General features: G+C 48.0%; 1 protein-coding gene across 20 annotated transcripts in view; it reads left to right on the forward strand.

Moving 5' to 3' along the window:
- BAZ2B (bromodomain adjacent to zinc finger domain 2B) overlaps nucleotides 1–16,458 on the forward strand; it is an 89,107-nt gene that overhangs the window by 49,074 nt on the left and 23,575 nt on the right. For 10 of the 20 annotated variants that reach the window (XM_078607491.1, XM_078607555.1, XM_078607563.1 and 7 more), the window contains 14 exons: nucleotides 3,105–3,338; nucleotides 3,750–3,914; nucleotides 4,924–5,280; nucleotides 6,159–6,334; nucleotides 7,118–7,297; nucleotides 8,826–9,032; nucleotides 9,677–9,898; nucleotides 10,734–11,691; nucleotides 12,326–12,679; nucleotides 13,275–13,335; nucleotides 13,488–13,596; nucleotides 13,775–13,876; nucleotides 14,000–14,276; nucleotides 15,905–15,997. In XM_078607491.1, the coding sequence (XP_078463617.1) occupies nucleotides 3,107–3,338; nucleotides 3,750–3,914; nucleotides 4,924–5,280; nucleotides 6,159–6,334; nucleotides 7,118–7,297; nucleotides 8,826–9,032; nucleotides 9,677–9,898; nucleotides 10,734–11,691; nucleotides 12,326–12,679; nucleotides 13,275–13,335; nucleotides 13,488–13,596; nucleotides 13,775–13,876; nucleotides 14,000–14,276; nucleotides 15,905–15,997 (3,493 nt within the window). In that variant the 5' untranslated portion in view covers nucleotides 3,105–3,106. Of the gene's footprint in view, nucleotides 1–3,104; nucleotides 3,339–3,749; nucleotides 3,927–4,923; nucleotides 5,281–6,158; nucleotides 6,335–7,117; nucleotides 7,298–8,825; nucleotides 9,033–9,676; nucleotides 9,899–10,733; nucleotides 11,692–12,325; nucleotides 12,680–13,274; nucleotides 13,336–13,487; nucleotides 13,597–13,774; nucleotides 13,877–13,999; nucleotides 14,277–15,904; nucleotides 15,998–16,458 lie in introns of all 20 variants that reach the window. The other 10 variants (XM_078607547.1, XM_078607578.1, XM_078607592.1 and 7 more) reach the window with 6 other exon arrangements.

Raw genomic sequence — 16,458 nt, forward strand, 5'->3', positions numbered from 1 at the left:
CGAGCCTGTGCGGTGGCTGCTGAGGTTGCGAACGTAGACGGTTGCGTGGGGAAATATTGGCAGTGCACAGTTTCGAGCTCTTGGTGTTTGGAGGCTTCTAAACAGCAACCTTTAAGTGGTGCCCATGCTGCGCATTACGTATTCGTGCTTGGGCTAGTCATTGACATTAACGGATGTCGAAAGACGACTTGACGTCGACTTGTTGATCTGCTGCTATAATCATAATTTCAATTACCCTTATAAGGGATGCCAACAACAAGTAGGGTGGAAGCTGCGTGGCTAACAACTCGGTGCCGAAGGCTTGTCACGCACAAAGCGTGTCCACTGTTCAAGGACCCTCAAGGACAATAAAATTGATGTAGTTGTCCTGCAAGCGACCCAGCATGGAAGACGAGAAAGCCGCGAGATACAAAATCCTTGGCCACGATCTCATCACTTTTGTAAATGACAGAAAGCACAGCCTGGCCACTTACATGAGATGTGGCCTTAAAAACGTCACAGTTCTGGAGGACTTTAAAAACATGGGAGCCTCCCCTGCCATTGTAATAGCGTGGCAAAATAACCTGAACTCAATAGCTACTCCCAAAATCCTAAGATCAGAACTAATAATTCACTAGCATTATCCCAGAGATGTTTTAGCTGTGTTCCTAAGATTCACTGGTCAGAAAAGGTAATTGATTAAACATGAGGAAGTGAGTAAGCACATCAGTGTGAAAAAAGAAGACAAACGTCAGCACCATGTGTAGACCCTGCGGCTTGTGTAAGTGTAGCCGTATTGTGGCCGCTGCACAAGGCCTAAACGAATTTAATACCTTTAGAGAATTTCAAATTGCATTTGAGTTCAGTGTGCCGAACTGAATTGCTGGTTTAGTGTTAGCAGTGCGAAGAATTGACGGCCATTTAATGTTTACAGTGTCCAGTCGGTGGTGGATCCTAGTTAGGACGATGAAGGTGATTATCCCCCTTCCCTCACACTTGAGAGCCAAACAAGTTGGTATGTCATTGATATTTACCACGGAAAGTACATTGAAGGTTTTATTTAAAAATTTGAAGGGCCCTATTGAAAAATCTTGAAATCTCAGGACTAACCCCCCCCCTCTTCCTCCCCTGGGAACTTTGTAGTTCTGCCTCGGGTGCCATGCCATTAAAACTCTCCGGTAATTTGAATTCTTTTCGCTGCAGGTTCTGATATTGTTTTTCACCTTGGCGTATCGTGTGCACAGTTTATACAAGTGGCAGTTGTTTTTTTTTACTTCGGATAAGAGGGAAACACAGTGATGGGATGCATCTCATGAGCCACTCAGTTGCGTTGTAAAATATACATGCGGCTGCCCTCATCCGATTCTCAGTGAAGCTTGCCGGGGCACGTCATTTTAACCACAGGATGCATTTTTATTTTAGCATTTGTGCTTTGTTTATCCAGTCTAATGGTTACATTTTACACCAAATATAATACTATATTATTAAAAGTGAAAATGCTATGTACTTATGAACATGGACACATAAAACAATGGTTTCAGCAGCATTGCTTCTTGAAGGTATTGACGATAAATATGCATGCATTGGCACACTTCCAATTTCATATTTATTGATCCTGGTTTTCCTGTGTGGGTTGTAGCACAGTTTATAGTATCCCCTGTTAACACCGTCACAAAAGATAGGGGCGGGTGCAATAAGCTACTGTTGCAAAGCTGTACGTTTTGCAGAATTAATGTCGCTATCGTTGTGTTTGAAACACCGAGGGGGAAATGTAGAAAGGCCTGACCGCTCGCATGAACATTGATCTAATCATGGCCATCCCCCTACGTGTCTGAGGTCACTACCCATTTGTGGACATGTCTGTGACTGCTGCAGATCGGACCAGATGCATGGTCACTTGCTGGGGATCTCTTAAGTGCTGCCCACTCTGTGGAAGCGATGAGTCACACTTGGTCTTTTAAAGCCATGCAATGACATCACCAGTGTTCCGCAGTCCTGTGGATTGTCCGACAAGCTGCCAGAGGTGTCAAGGGAGATTTTTCTTTCTTTTCGGCACTGCATTTTAAACTGAACAGTGCCGTTCTCTTGCATTCATTGACTATAGCGAAGGTTTTTTTTTTTTAAAGGTGGCCATTGGTTTGTTTCAGCTATTATAATTCTGTCGAAGACATTTACCGAGTAATCACAACCATTTTGAAACACATATATAAAAGCCAAAGTGCTTCCGTGAGAAAACCATTTTTGCCGTTAAATAAATCACGACTGAAATGTATACCTGGAATCACGCTCATATGCCGTGTCTGAATAATCGTCTGCACTGATCTCCGAACGCAGAACGTGGATTTCTTTTTTTATTCCACCATGAGGCCCACACTGGAGGGATATGCATCACGAGCAGATTTACAAGGCACTGGTTATTGTAGTTGCTTCCCTCTTTCTCCGGTTTATTCACGTTCCCTTTTATAGTTGCGTTGACCTGGTCAGCATCCCCACCGGGAGGCTCACCAAGCATGGCTAGACTTGTGTAAGGCAGCATTGACTGGAGGAATATCCTGTTAACCTTTTTCTTTATCTTGCAAAGACACTTTGGGTGCCGTCGATGCATATACCGTATTGCACGTTGATTTCTTTATGTATTTTAGTTTTTACGTTTGTGTTGATGTCTGAATGTGTGGCTGGGTAACTTGACAGATAAGTGCTAACTGTGGTGGGTTTTCTGGCTCCATTGAGAAGCTTAAATATTGGGGCATTAGCATACGAAAGACTGTAAATGTCCGTGTGATGTAGTCTTTGCGGTAATTTATTCCATTGATTCCATTTAACATTATGCAGTAGTTGCTGGGTGCCTTATGTCCAAATAAATGCTGGAATAATATGTACGCACGCTGTGTACGCTCTGTCTATACCCACCGTGTTATGTGCACCATCCTTAGTCTAGTGAAACAGAAATGTGGATATTTCTACAGTGTTGTAAATATATATGAATTGTGTGTGTGTATGTTTTCACATCTATTTTGTGTATGTAATGTATAGCTGGTGTGTACTGTATACAGAGGTTCTAACATTTGACCTTTACACTGATGTTGCAGATATTGACGTTTCCTCCCATTTAATGCTTCTTTCAGAGATGGAGTCTGGGGAGAGAATCCCAGCCCCTACTCCCTCCTCGGTCTCCTCTCCACCATCCGTCTCCTCCTCCCTCTCCTCTACGTCCCTGCCTGCATCGTCATCCCCATCATCGGCAGTGTCCGCAGCAAGCAAGGCATCTCCCATCTCCGTGTCAGATCTCTGCTCCACGTCTAAACCTGGCAAGGTGCCTGGAGGAAGCACCTTCGGTTTCGACGCAGCCACCCTGTTTGGTGAGCTTGTCCACGTATTCCGCCAAATCGTTTATCTCGCCCATCGCACCTCAGCATTTGTGTTTTCTGCTCCCATGATCCCTTGTATCTCTAGGGATTTCCAAAGAGGATTTCAGGAGTGACATTTTGTTAAATCCTTCGCTTGACATCAATTCCGATCACCTTGAATTTGATATTCTCTTATGAGTGGAGCAAAACAAAATTGGGCCTATTGTGTGTTTGTTGTGCGCTAAGCTGCAAGTGCTTAAGGCGGGTGGATGCCTTTAAATTCTTCACTCTCACTCCATCAAGACGTGGCCTTGTTTACCGTTGTGCCAAATGCGTTGTCTGACATCTCCCAGAGCGGGGCCACATCCAGCACCGCGTCGCGGAGACCATGACGCCGTGCCCCCCTTTGTTTTCGTGCCACAGCAGCTCAGACAATGCTGCGGCCGGCCACATCGGACCAGGCGCCTTTCAGCCTCTTCCCAGGGCTGGGCCCACCTCCGTTCGGCCTGCACACCGTACCGGGCCGTGCTGAGTTCGCCAGGCTTGGTGCACTGGCGGTGGGGCCGGGCCAGCTAGCCATTGCCACAGGTGGGGCAGCTGGTGGGTGTGCGAGTGATGTGTTTGTGTTGCCCATTGTGGAGTGCAGTTTACGGTTTGTATGGTGGTTGTCCTCCTTGTTTGTCCGTTTGTGGAGTACGAGATTGCTCGGCGCACAGGTGAGGAGGGGGGAGGGGCCTGGGGCTGGGGTCAGCCCGGAAGGTCACGATTGGAGTGCCTTTCTGCTTCGCCACGGCCCATGTTGCGATTTTGCTTGATGTGATTGCTGCGTGTTGGCTGAGGGTGCTTTATTTGTGTTTGTATTGATTTTCGAAATTTTATTGCCGACCATTCCAGCGATATGACCCCGTGTTCTCCGGGTAATGCATTTTCAGTGTGCAAATTCTAGAAGGCCACAAATGAGCACAGCTTAAAAAAATGTGATTACTTAATTTTTTTTATGGCATTCTAAGCAGTTTGCTTAAATGCAAAGTCACACAGCACATATTTCAACTACCCACAGACAAAGAGTGTTCCAAATAGAGCAAGGCCATGTGCTGGAAACACTTGTTTTGTTCGTGTAATGAATACATCACAACAGCAGAACGGTGTGTAATTACTGGCAGTGAGAATACTGCACTGCTCGGTTGCCTGGAGACTTAGATATTACACAAGAACGCCAGAAATCTTTGAGCATATTATAATTCATTATCATTTGTTGTTGCTGAATGCACCGCATTACCAGTGGGGGTTTTCTCTTACTTTGAAATGAACGTAATGTGCATGATGCAGCGTTTTACTGATATGGTGATATACATTACCAAAAATACTTGGGGAAAAATTGGTCAAATATTGGAGGCAAGACCCACCTTAAAGAGAGTCTTGAGACATTCCTGGGTAACTAAACAATTATTATAATGGAGTGCAATTGTGATGTATAAGCTACTGTGGAAACTACCCCCCCCTCCACCTCATTTACAATTAATACTGTTAAACAACAACAATGATGATGGTGCAGTAGAGTGATCATAATTTCCATTGTTATGTCTTTTTATTTTAGATTTTCATTTGTGCATGCCCCTCTCCCTGGCAGCGGCTGAGTGGTTCCGGGCATCGCACAGGGCCCCTACGGTTGCCACGGTGACGGCCACACGACCGGGCCCATCGCTGCTCCCGCCCGCGCTGTTCGGCCTCTCCCCGCAGCTCCTGGCCGCGTCTACCTCGGCCATCGCATCCCAGCCGCCTGACGGGGCCGGGGCCAGCAAGCACGCCAGCGATGTGGCCCCTGCACCCTCGTTTGCCCCCGCGGCCGCCCCGGCAAAGACGCTGACGGCCCGCGAGCCTTTGGACCCGGCCACGGCATCGGCCATGTCACTTTCGCCCAACACGGCCATCTTTGGGCAGAATTCGCAGAAAGGTGCCACGAACGTGTATATTTGTTGAAGCCCACAGGGTTCATTGTAGTCATTACATTAGCAATTCCCCATGGGCACATGAACCGGAGCACAGAGAGATCTTTGAGACAGGCACTGAGTGTGCGACCCTGCAACCTATCTTCCCTAGGACGATCTAACCAGGATGCACTTCCTGCTCTCGGGCCAGAGTGCTGGGGGAGCTCAGCCACCCAATATTTGCGAGAGTGAATGTGCAGTAATGCAGACTCCATTTCACATTGTTTGGAGAGTATAAATCGGCTATATTTGAGTGAAATGTGAAGCAGTATTAAGTGGGACATATCCAGGTGTTATTAGTGTTCTAATTGTGAAAGGAATTACACTTTTATGTTGTTTTCTTTGATTATAATTGTACTTCCAATTGGCCGAATATTAAAAAAATAATTACATTTTAAAGACTGTGAATTTGGTGTGTGAATTCGATGTGATAAATTTCATGTGACCAACAACATAATTTAGTGCATTATTTCATGCATACTCCTACATTCCTGAAAGCAGAGAGCACAGGTGCTCTTGAATGCCACCCTTGACTGCAGGTTTCCTGCTTTCCAAACAGTGCCCACAATTTAAGAATTTTAGAAAAGCAAGAAGCCTTGAACAGATTTATTATACAATCACGCAGACGTTGCGCGTAATCTCGGCGTAGGGTAATGCTCAGTGCGTGGTCGTGCACAGCGGCTGGTGGGCAGATTTTTGCGTTATTCTGTCGGCGGGAAATGCTTCCCCGCGTCGCTGCCTGTCCGCACGTTGCATTGTCGCAGTGCTATGCTTCAACGTACATAGGCTTCAGATGCGTCTCGCACAACGGAGACCCGATGGCCCCCCTTCCTGCCGCACGCAGGAGTCAACGGCTCAGTGAAGGGCGGCTCCGTGGGCCGCGCCATCCCCTGCACGAGCTCGGGCACAGGGCCGGAGCGGCCGGGCGCCATCCACGTGCGCGACCGCAAGACGCCCCCGGCGGCGGCCGACGGAGAGCGGAACGACAAGAAGGGCTCCCTCAATAACGTTAATGAAAAGGTAATGGGAAGTGTCACGTCCTTGCAGGCTTGCAGGGGCGAGGCCAGCGGGTAAAATTAAACTGTTCTCTTTTATTAGTTTAAGGTAGATTGAAATCATTGCCGGTCCATCCTGTCCTTTATTGCATTTATAATTGTGGTGGAGTGAAACCCCCATCAATGCCTTGTTGTTTGTGAATGTTGCACATTTTGTTCATTGTTAGTTTGTGGTCTTTCCATCCGATGCCACCCTTCTCCGTTCAAGGATTTTTTCACCCCTCACCTACTATCCTTGCTCTGCTTCTCTCTATTGCTGCGTTGTAGGCTTCTGCTTAGCATCTGAGAACTCAAAAAATGAAACTCACAGAGTTGGCAATTATGTGGGTGATGGTGGTGGGAAAATTTTATTAATTATTTTTGTGCTGTTTGTTTACACTTGTCATTGTGTGTGAGAGTGCTGGTGCATTCACACCGCCACTTAATGTTCGCTGCCTGGCCGAAGTGACTTGCTGTACCGCACCTTCCTGTGAATCATAGCCACAGGTGACATCAGTGCCTTATAGTATCGAAACCTCTTCTGGGTCTTATGTAGGCAACTCAGCTTCAAAATTAGAACTTGGCCTGGTGTGTAGAACATCAGGAGACAAAGCCATTATCCTGGCCGCATCATTCCGTGGATGCCGTGCTGATCCGAGGTAGGTGCTTGTTTTTAGCACTTGCCCCTTTAGTCCGTGTTGCTAAATGGGGTACCTTTGTCTTTGCATATGTGCGTACGTGCGTGTGTCTTTGTGCATGCGTGCGACAGGCTTCCCGAGACGCTGAGCCCCACAGCTGCAGTGAGAGTGAGAGCCACTCTGACTCGGCGAGCGGTGGCTCACTCCAGAGCGAGCTGAGCTCCAGCGACTCCGACTCTGACACGGACGATGCGGAATCCGACTCTGCTGAGACGCCGCCCCGGGCTGCCCGCGTTGAGAAGCAGCAGCCGGTATTCCTTCATTATTATAAAAACCTTCTTCATAGAAAGTGATAATGTGGCAAAGATTGAAACATCCATTTCAACATTTGAGCTATCTGTGGGAATCATAACCGTCTTCAGGGTTAGCTTTTGTCTATTTTAGAGTAAAATTTAACTCTTATGTATAACTAGCCTTTTGCCTGTCCAAGGACGGGTGTATTGCAGTAAATCTGAAACTTGCAAGCGAAAAGCAGACTGCGACGTGATATTCATTGCATCAATTCGTATGCAATTTGTAAGGCCGTGGTGACAGACTTATTTAATTTAAAGGTTATAATCCCTTGTTCATCATGACGTCCTTTTTACTTCTATGTCTCAATAGCGTTACGGAGATCGCGTGACGTGAGGGTTCTGCCTTTGTAGTGAGGGTTGTAAGTTGACGCTAAGGAGGGGGGAGGAGGCGCCTCGCCCCTTTATGTGGAATGACGTCACCCATAATGATTATTAATGGGGGGTGGGGGGGGTGTCCATTTGGAGGACGTCACCTATTCATGATTATTAATGAGGGGAGCTGTTCAATGTGGAGTGACGTCACCTGCTCATGATTATTAATGAGGGGGGGGTGCTCCATGTGGAGTGACGTCATCCGCTCATGATTATTAATAAGGGGGGGTCCATGTGGAGGACGTCACCTGTTCATGATTATTAATGAGGAGGACGTCACGAGCGGGACACACAGACATTCTTGGCTCATTATAGTAGTAAATACTGCTTGCTATGTTTTACACTTTTTCCCAAAAATGTTGTATAAGCATCTATAAGCAAGAAAGACCAATGTCAATTGCGTTGCAATAATCAATTGCTTATGGCTGTGCCGGTGTGATGAGTGTAAGGCACAATTTGAACATAAGCGGGGTTGAATATTATTTGCCTAGTTGAAACAGCTCGCCAATTTTACATGGCTTTTAAAAGTTCTAACTTAACTGCTCTTTTGCTATGTTCCGCATTACTATTCTACTTGGTCTCATCTGCATTTCTGTCTTTAGGGCTTTTGGCAAATAGCCTAGATTTTACATGGATTGTGCTTTCAAAAAAATTCTGCAGTGTTCCAAATCTCAGTTGTGCAACATGATTTGGAAAATAAATTAAACAATCTTAGATACAATGAACAAAAAATGTAATGTCAAATGACAGTATTGATTTACTTTATTTATTCAGCAAAGACTCACTTGAGTGTCAAGACTTTTCGACTCACTTCTGCTTGGGATGTTTGATCTAATTATTTATGAGCACAATTTGCACGTGAGAAGAAACTAAAGGACTTCGAGAAAACCCATGCCATGGCAGGATAATACTCTAAAATCTGCACAGATCAGTCAGCAATGGATTTTCCGTATGTGTCATCTGTTGAAAACCAGAGAAAATACTGAATTACAGGCATTAGTGCCTGCAAGAGTAACACGATTAAGACCTTCGACTCCCGTGCTCTATTCTGCGCTATTTTGATTTGTTTTAAAATCACAACATCGAGAATCTGCTTTCGCTCATGTACCGACAGAAGGATCTGAAAACGAAACTGGAAAAGGACTCCTCGGATGGGGGCGGCCGCACCCAGCATCACTTTCCTCTGCTGCCCCCTCCTCACCTGCAGCCGACGCTCGGCAAGCACCAGCTGCCCCTCCAACTGCCACAGCTGTACTCCCAGATGCAGCAGCACGCCAGCGTCATCCAGGCTCACGGCAGGCCCATTGTCCATGCCACACAGGTACGCGGCTTAAATATCACGTGGAATTTTGTAGCTGAAGGATTGTGGGAGGAATGAGGATGTGACCAGAGAGCAGGCAGTGGCTAACCGCTTGCGCCGCAGGTTATTGTCTCAATTCGCGAGCCCGTTGCGCTCTCGTCAGCTGTCGACACAGTCCTCCTCCTCCTCTTGACCTTTGACCCTCCATCATGGAGCCCATCACTGGGATGGAGTTCGAAGGTCATAAGGAGAAGGGGTGCGTTGATGGATGGGGAAATGAAATCAGGTTTAACTTAATTGGAATGTCACTTCTGACAGTATGCATTTTATCAGAGTGCTTTTGGTTTTTTGGAAATACTTTTTGTAGGTCATTTCATTTAAAGGTTGGTGACATTCAAATATATGATAAACAAAGCAGTTGTATGTTTTATCCATTAAAATGCTAATTTGTTATATTGATTGCCATGGCAAAGCTTTTTGTTTTATCAATGTTGTCCAATGTTTCCTTATTGAATATAATCCAATTGCTGCGGTTCATATCATCGTTATCGTTGAGCAGCTATGTAGTACTACTACTACTGCACAAGCACAGTCCTCGGCGCACAGTGTGTGTGCCACGGCGCTACTGTATCTGCAGCGTTTCTCGTTAAATTGGCCCCTCCCAGCAAACGCAAGCGCCCTCGATGAGCAAGCAACCCGGCGTCATCCAGGCCACGGGGCTCGCGAGTGCCAGGGCTTCCCCGGGCACCGTCACGGCTCGACCAAAAGTTGTGGCAAGATCCCCAGCCCCATTGGGAGCCCTGGATCTGGCCAGCGACAAATCCAACAACCGCCTCTCCCCACCCAGCAGCGTCACACAAGTGGAGGATGTTCTGCGACTGAAAAAGGTGAGGTGGCAGCGGCAATTTGCCTGATACTGCTCACTGCTGTGCCAGTGGCTCCGTTGAGGTGCGGGACAAGCTAATCGCTCTGTGGGTGGTATAGAGATGTCTTAACGTTTTGGCTCTTGTCCCAGACAGAGCCCTACTGTGAGCTTTGTAGTTGCCCTTTTAAAGATGACTGCAGACGGCCTTTAAATCTTCTTAAAGATTTGTGTGGGTGGAAATATGTTTCTGGCAGAAACATTCTTTAGGACCAGGGATGACGGTAAGATGCAATGCTCTCGTGAATTGTCTGTTTTTCCTCGTGGCGGATGGGATTTTTTCCCCCGCAAAACAAATCGTTTCCCACAAATGGCTATGAATGGTGATATGAAGACACATATCAAGAGATGTCAAGGGCTGGTACAATTAACACGATATTACTGTTACATATGAACCGAGCACGATTAGCCAATGTAAATCTCTAATGACACTACCGTGGTGCAATCGGTAGCGCACTGGACTTGCAATTTAGAGGTTGCTGGTTCGATCTCCTGGCGCGGCAGTTAAAACGATTGTGCAAGTTTCTAAAATCTCCTGCCGCTGTCAAACCAGCAGTATAAATAGGTACAGCACAGTGAGTCGAGTGGCAGGTCTCAGGTTGTGGAGCAACGTGTGGGTACTCCCCACCTCGCCAGGCCAGTGTGAAGGAGTAGGCCAAATAGAGTTCACTCTAGTGGAGGTTCTTCCGCCAGTAGTGGCATGAGTGAGTAATTGCAGAGCTGCACCTCTACCCTTTTATACCTGTGACGTGTATGCAGCAGTAGGTTTGGAGTCACGCGGTCTCTCCTTTGTCAAACAGGAGCAGTTCCGGCAAGATTTTCCCGCAATGCTCAAGCGGCAGCAGGAAGAGCTGAAAGCAAACAGGAAGTCCACTGCCAGCATCTCCAGCAAGGCCTTTCCAGTTAGCACAGTCACCACCCACCAGAAAATGGCCCTGGCCTCCCCTCTCACTTCTCAAAATGTCGTTCTCCCTCTGACTGCGAACAGTAAGCAGCCGGTACCCTCGGCCAAGCAGAAGCTCAACTTCTCCTCTGTGCCCAATCAGAAGCTCATGGAACAAAAAGCCAGGGCCATGACAACTGCAAGCTGCACCTTTGGGTCCGTGGAAAAGTTTTTGTCCCATGCAATGACAGCACAGCTGTCAAATGGCGTGATATCATCTGTCATACAGCAGTCGCCGCTCGCCCTTGTCAAGACCAAGGCCCTCGTGGCATCATCGGCGGCGCTGCCGCTGTCTCTGTCGTCCACGTCATCAGACTCTCTACCGCAAGATCTCACGACAACCACCAGAGCCCACATGGCAGCCATGGCCGCCGCAACGTCCCTCTCACCTGGCATAAGCGGTAGCATCAGCAGCACCAAAACCCACACCACATCCAGCAGGATTGTCCACCCTCCAACTTGCGGTTCTGCTAAAGCAGATTTGTCCGCAATGACCTTTGCAGCCTTGAAATCTTCTGGGCTGCTGGGCCAGGTAGGGCCACTGTCATCACCCAGCCCCAGCACCAGCCTCTGCGCCGATGGCAAGGGGAAATTCACGATGGGCTTGTCAGCTACCCAGAGAAGTGGCCGAGCAAAGCAGCCGCATGGGACGGATAAAGGCAAGCATGGGACGATGGCGCAGACCCTGGTGGCGAAGTTTCGTGGTGTTGAGGCACTAAACCCAAGCAGCGATGACTCGGATGACTCTGATGATGATGATGACGATTTGGACAATGAGGATGAAGACGATGATGATGGGGAGGAGAGCCAGTCAGGTAAAAATGCAGTCACTCGTGTTTGTGTCCTACAGCACACAACACTGTAAATATGCAATGCATATGATTGTAATTGTATAATCTAGTTAATCAAGTAAAAGAGTTTACATTCTAAAATTATTTTACGGTGGTGCATATCTGTGTTAGAGGACCATTCCTATAAGGGGCCAGTATTCTTGTGCAAAGAAACCAAACCTTTTCATATTTGTACAGAAGAATACTTTTCATTGTTGGCAAAGTGGCCAGGGTTTTCAACATATAAGGGTCAAGGAATGTTGCCGTGGTATAGCGGTTAACACACTCGCAATCCCGTCTGCTGGTTCAATCTCTACTGCGGTGTTGTAGCGATGGCCAAGTTTATTAAATCCACCCGGCAATATAAATGGTTACACACCAGCCAGTCGATCGGCAGGTCACATCTGGTGGGGTGAAGTGTCGATACGTATGTAGAACTTCTTTCTCACCATACGTAGCCAACCATGCAAATCTAAGGCCAGCTTGGAAGCGTATGCAAGCAAAATACCCTCTCGAGGGAGCTCTTTAGAGATCTTTAGAGATCCCTCGAGTGGAGGCCCTTTTAGGGACGTAAGCAAGTAATTGGAGGGGCAGTGCCGTTACCGTCACTTTCTTACAGATTCCGACTTGGAGACGGACAGTGAAGGCAGCGACACGGAGGGCAAGGGTGCCATGGACGACACAGAGACAGACACCGAGGGAGAGAGGACCCCGCACAACCTTAGCCGCTCCACGTCTGGCCTCACGCCCACCACCTCTGCCGCGTTGCCGTCCTCCTCCTCGTCGGTGTTAGGAGCCACGGGGTCCTCCCCGCTGGCTGCCACGTCCCTGGGCTTCCACGGATACGCCGTTGTCGCCAGGACGCCGAGCTCAGCGTCTGCAGCTCTGCTGGCTGGACTATCGTCGCCCGGCACCCCGCACAACGCCTTCACCATGGTCACTCCCGAGAGTACGCTGCCTTATGGCCACAGAGGTCGTCCCCTCGTTTGCAATACATGAACCGTGTTGAATGTACTACTGCGAAGGGTTTTCGCGGCTGTGCTGCGTGGCTGTCCGACGTTTTGCTGCACATGCTGGGAGCTTTTTCAGAAAATCAGTTGAATAAAATGATCAGAATCAGAATATTTATTAATACTGGAGGAATCCAATGAGCTATAATGCTATTTTTCGCAGATGTCCAGTTTGGTGCGGGTGGGAACGTTAGAACAACAAACAATACAAAAACACGATAAATAAATCTAAACTATTAAATGTTACGAGGCAAAGCCCACTGAACTATTTGCTTATTTGTCAGAAGTGACCTGGCCACAAATGATAGCTCAATGAAGTGGCTCATCATGTGGTAATTTATAGCAGCTAAATCTAAAGAATATAAATTAAATCCCTGAAGAAGCTCCCAGCTTGTGAAGCTAAACATCATGCCAAACAATGCTTGGTGCAACATAATACATCGGAGAGGTGTTGAAAGTAATTTCTAAATGACTGTTTGATCCTCCTCCCCAGAAGCAGCATTTTGACTACGTGAAAAGACATCGCGTTGAGATGCTTTTATTTTGTCACCGTCTTAGGCATGGCCAAGAGGAGGAGGACAGCAGATGAGAGGGAGCTGAGGGTCCCCTTGGACCATGGGTAAGTGAATCACAAATGTAATTATCCATCCTCTGAAATGCCGTGTTTGTATGCTGCAAGCGAAGGATGGTAAGAAAATAGCAAGTCATTAGTGGCCAGTGGTGCACGTAAAGCTTAATCGAAAAGCGCTGCGAAATGGCTTGGCTTCCCAGGTGGCGGAGAGAAACTCGCATCCAAACCATCGGGGACAGACTTCACGGAGAGGTCCTCTACTACACTCCTTGTGGGAGGAAACTGCGCCAGTACCCAGAGGTCAACAAGGTGAGGCATGGTGCAGTGATGTTGTTATGCTGTACAATGATGCAGCCCTGATTTGTTCTTGTATGGAGAATTTAAAAAATGTAGATTCCTTGAGGTGCCTTCAGCATAGATTTTTTTATGGGGATTCTGCTTCCTTGAGCTGTGACCTTGGCCCTGTGTATCCCAACGTGTTTGCCAGTTCCTCACACGTAACAGGATCACAGACATCAACCGCCAGAGCTTCAGCTTCAGTGCCAAAATGCGAGTCGGGGATTTTTACGAAGCCAGGGAAGGCCCCCAGGTGAGCTTACTCACACCCTAATTCCCCTTCCATTGTCATTATATTTCTGGCTAAAAAGGACTTCAAGCACTTGGCGCCATTTTCTTTGTCAACAAGCGGGCTGTACCATTCTCCGTGGCGCAGGGAATGCAGTGGTGCCTTCTGGGAGACGCGGAGATTGCGATGCGGATCAAGGCGATGGAGGGGCGGCGAGGGCGTCCGCCCAACCCTGAGAGGCAGCGGAGACGCGGGGAGCACAGCCAGGACTCGCCGCAGGGCGCAGGCCTGGGTCTGGCTCCAGGCCTCTCATCGGGCACAGGACGTCCGCGGCGACGCAAGGGGCGGCCGCCCAATGTGGAGCGAGCGGAGTACGCGCGCCGAGCCGAGTCCCTCAAGCTGCTCAAGCGACTGGAGGCCCAGGGTGAGCGAAGTGGCCTCGATGGCACAAGCCTCTGTTCCGACGTGCTGCTGGACAAGAGGTTATGGACAGGGCTTGGTGACATCACCCGCATCATGCTGGGCGTGGCTTGTCCAGAGATTCCTGCCCGCCGGAGGGAGGATGTTGGGGCAGCTGCCATTTTTAAATGGCCAAGAGTAATTGGCCACAAAAACAATAATGCATGACCATTTTTGACTAAATCAACTAATCTTCCAGGTCCAAAATGGTGCTTCGATTCCTACGTTCACAGTACATTGAATGCCGCATGTGAGCCACTATTTGCGATTAATTTACACCCTGCGATTTGTGAATTGAATCGTAACCACGAGTAGTTGCAACGCATCGAAACGAGATCGGGGTGAACCATGCCGAGCGGATCAAAATGCTGAATTTCTCGTTGAGTCCTTAAGTTGGGTAGCACAGAGGCACAGCACTGGATCCATACTCGGTAGGTTGTAGGTTCAGATTCTGGTTGGGGGTCAGCGCAGTCCTTCGTCCCTTCAGGCTAGTTAACATCAGCAACTGTAGAATTACTTTGTGCTTCTAACGATGCACTCAAATGCCACGGAACATCATGCCCCTGCCAGCTCGAGCAAGTAAGTAGTTTCGTAAAATATCGTCATTGGTAGCGCTCAATTAATAAAGTCCTCCCCCCCTATCCGTCACCAGTCTCACGAAGCGACAACGTAGCTCCTGCACGCAAGCTGACATCATCAGTCCATCATCTCCACAGTGGATGTCCTCATAGGTGTATTCTCTCCTTTGGCTGCTACTCTGTAACTGATCTTGACCATCGGCCATCATCCCTTCCAGCAATGTCCTGCCCAAGCCCAGTATTATTCACTGTCAATAATTATTTAGATAATTTAGATAGTTAGATGTCTCCAACCTGCATTTGTTCTCTGATTCGTGTGTTCTTCTTTCCATTTTTCAGTGAAAGTCCAATGATGTTATAACAATAAACATAATTACACACATGAAAGGAGCATTTTGTTCAACATGTAAGTAATTATCATGGTATAGTATAATTTTGTGATAGAACATAGCATTTGGGAACGCTTAGAATTGCACAAAGATGGAAAAAGGAACACATGGATAAGGCAACAAGCACAAGTTAAGAGACATCAGAGTGAGTGAAGAAAAGTTATCATGCTTGGGGAGGACGCATCGCTCGAAGAGTTGGAGTGGCAGCCAGAGGAGATGGAGCGATGCAATCAGCTGATGTGAGGGTGCTAAATGGGCTGTTGCATCGCAGGACCGTGAAAATGGTGACAACTTGAGAATGCGACCTTCGTCCAGCAGAGGATAGATCATAGCTGATGAGTAGTGTCTGGGCTGACGTTACATGGGGAAACACGGCCTCGTTGGGTGACTTTACAGCTTTGTGAGCTGTGTGCTTGGCTAACTCCTAAGTGGATGGGATTACCCAAGAGTAGAGAGAGAGGTGTCCTCTGTGAGTGGGTAGCTATCTCCACCAACTCGCATTGACCAGCAAGGTGAAGTATGGACACACTGTTCCCCCCCCACCAATTTTCATTTTTTGGTTTTGTAACCAAACACTTGGGAAAATAAACACGAGTATATTCCCTACACTTCAATCATCTTTGCAGCTATTGCGCGACAAGCGGCTGAGATGAAGCTGATGCAGAAGCTGGAGAAGCAGGCCAGGCTTCAGGCTGCCAAGCACGCTCGGCGGCAGCAGGGTGAGCATTTCCACAAAAAGCCCTCCCTGCCAATCGCCACCCCACAGCGCCATATCACACAGTGGTTCCTGACTTCCATTCAGGTTCTTGGTGAGCAGTGGGAGGCTGAAAACGGCACGGAGCACGAGTGTCACCATCGTGAGGCTATCGTTGCCTGCCCGGGCCGTTTCTAGGGGTCGGCACGGTTTGGCTCAAACCACCAAACCGCGGTTTGAACCGAACCAAATCGGTTTGGTTTGGCTCTGTTTGAACTGGTTCGGTTTGGTTTGGGGCTACGAAAACCGACTCGGTTTGGCTCGGACAGGGTGGAACCGGCTCAAACTAGTTTGGTTCAAGCCAACTTAAGAGGTTTGGTTTAGCTTAGTTTGGTTTGGTTTTGGTTTGGTTTGGTTCAGTCGTCGCTGGTTTGGTTTGGATTGCTCAATTTGAAACCAGTTTGAGTCGGTTCAAACCGTGCCGAC

Source organism: Lampetra planeri, chromosome 2 (assembly GCF_965212315.1).
Source record: "Lampetra planeri chromosome 2, kcLamPlan1.2.h2, whole genome shotgun sequence".
In the NCBI taxonomy this organism is placed as follows: Eukaryota; Metazoa; Chordata; class Hyperoartia; order Petromyzontiformes; family Petromyzontidae; genus Lampetra; species Lampetra planeri.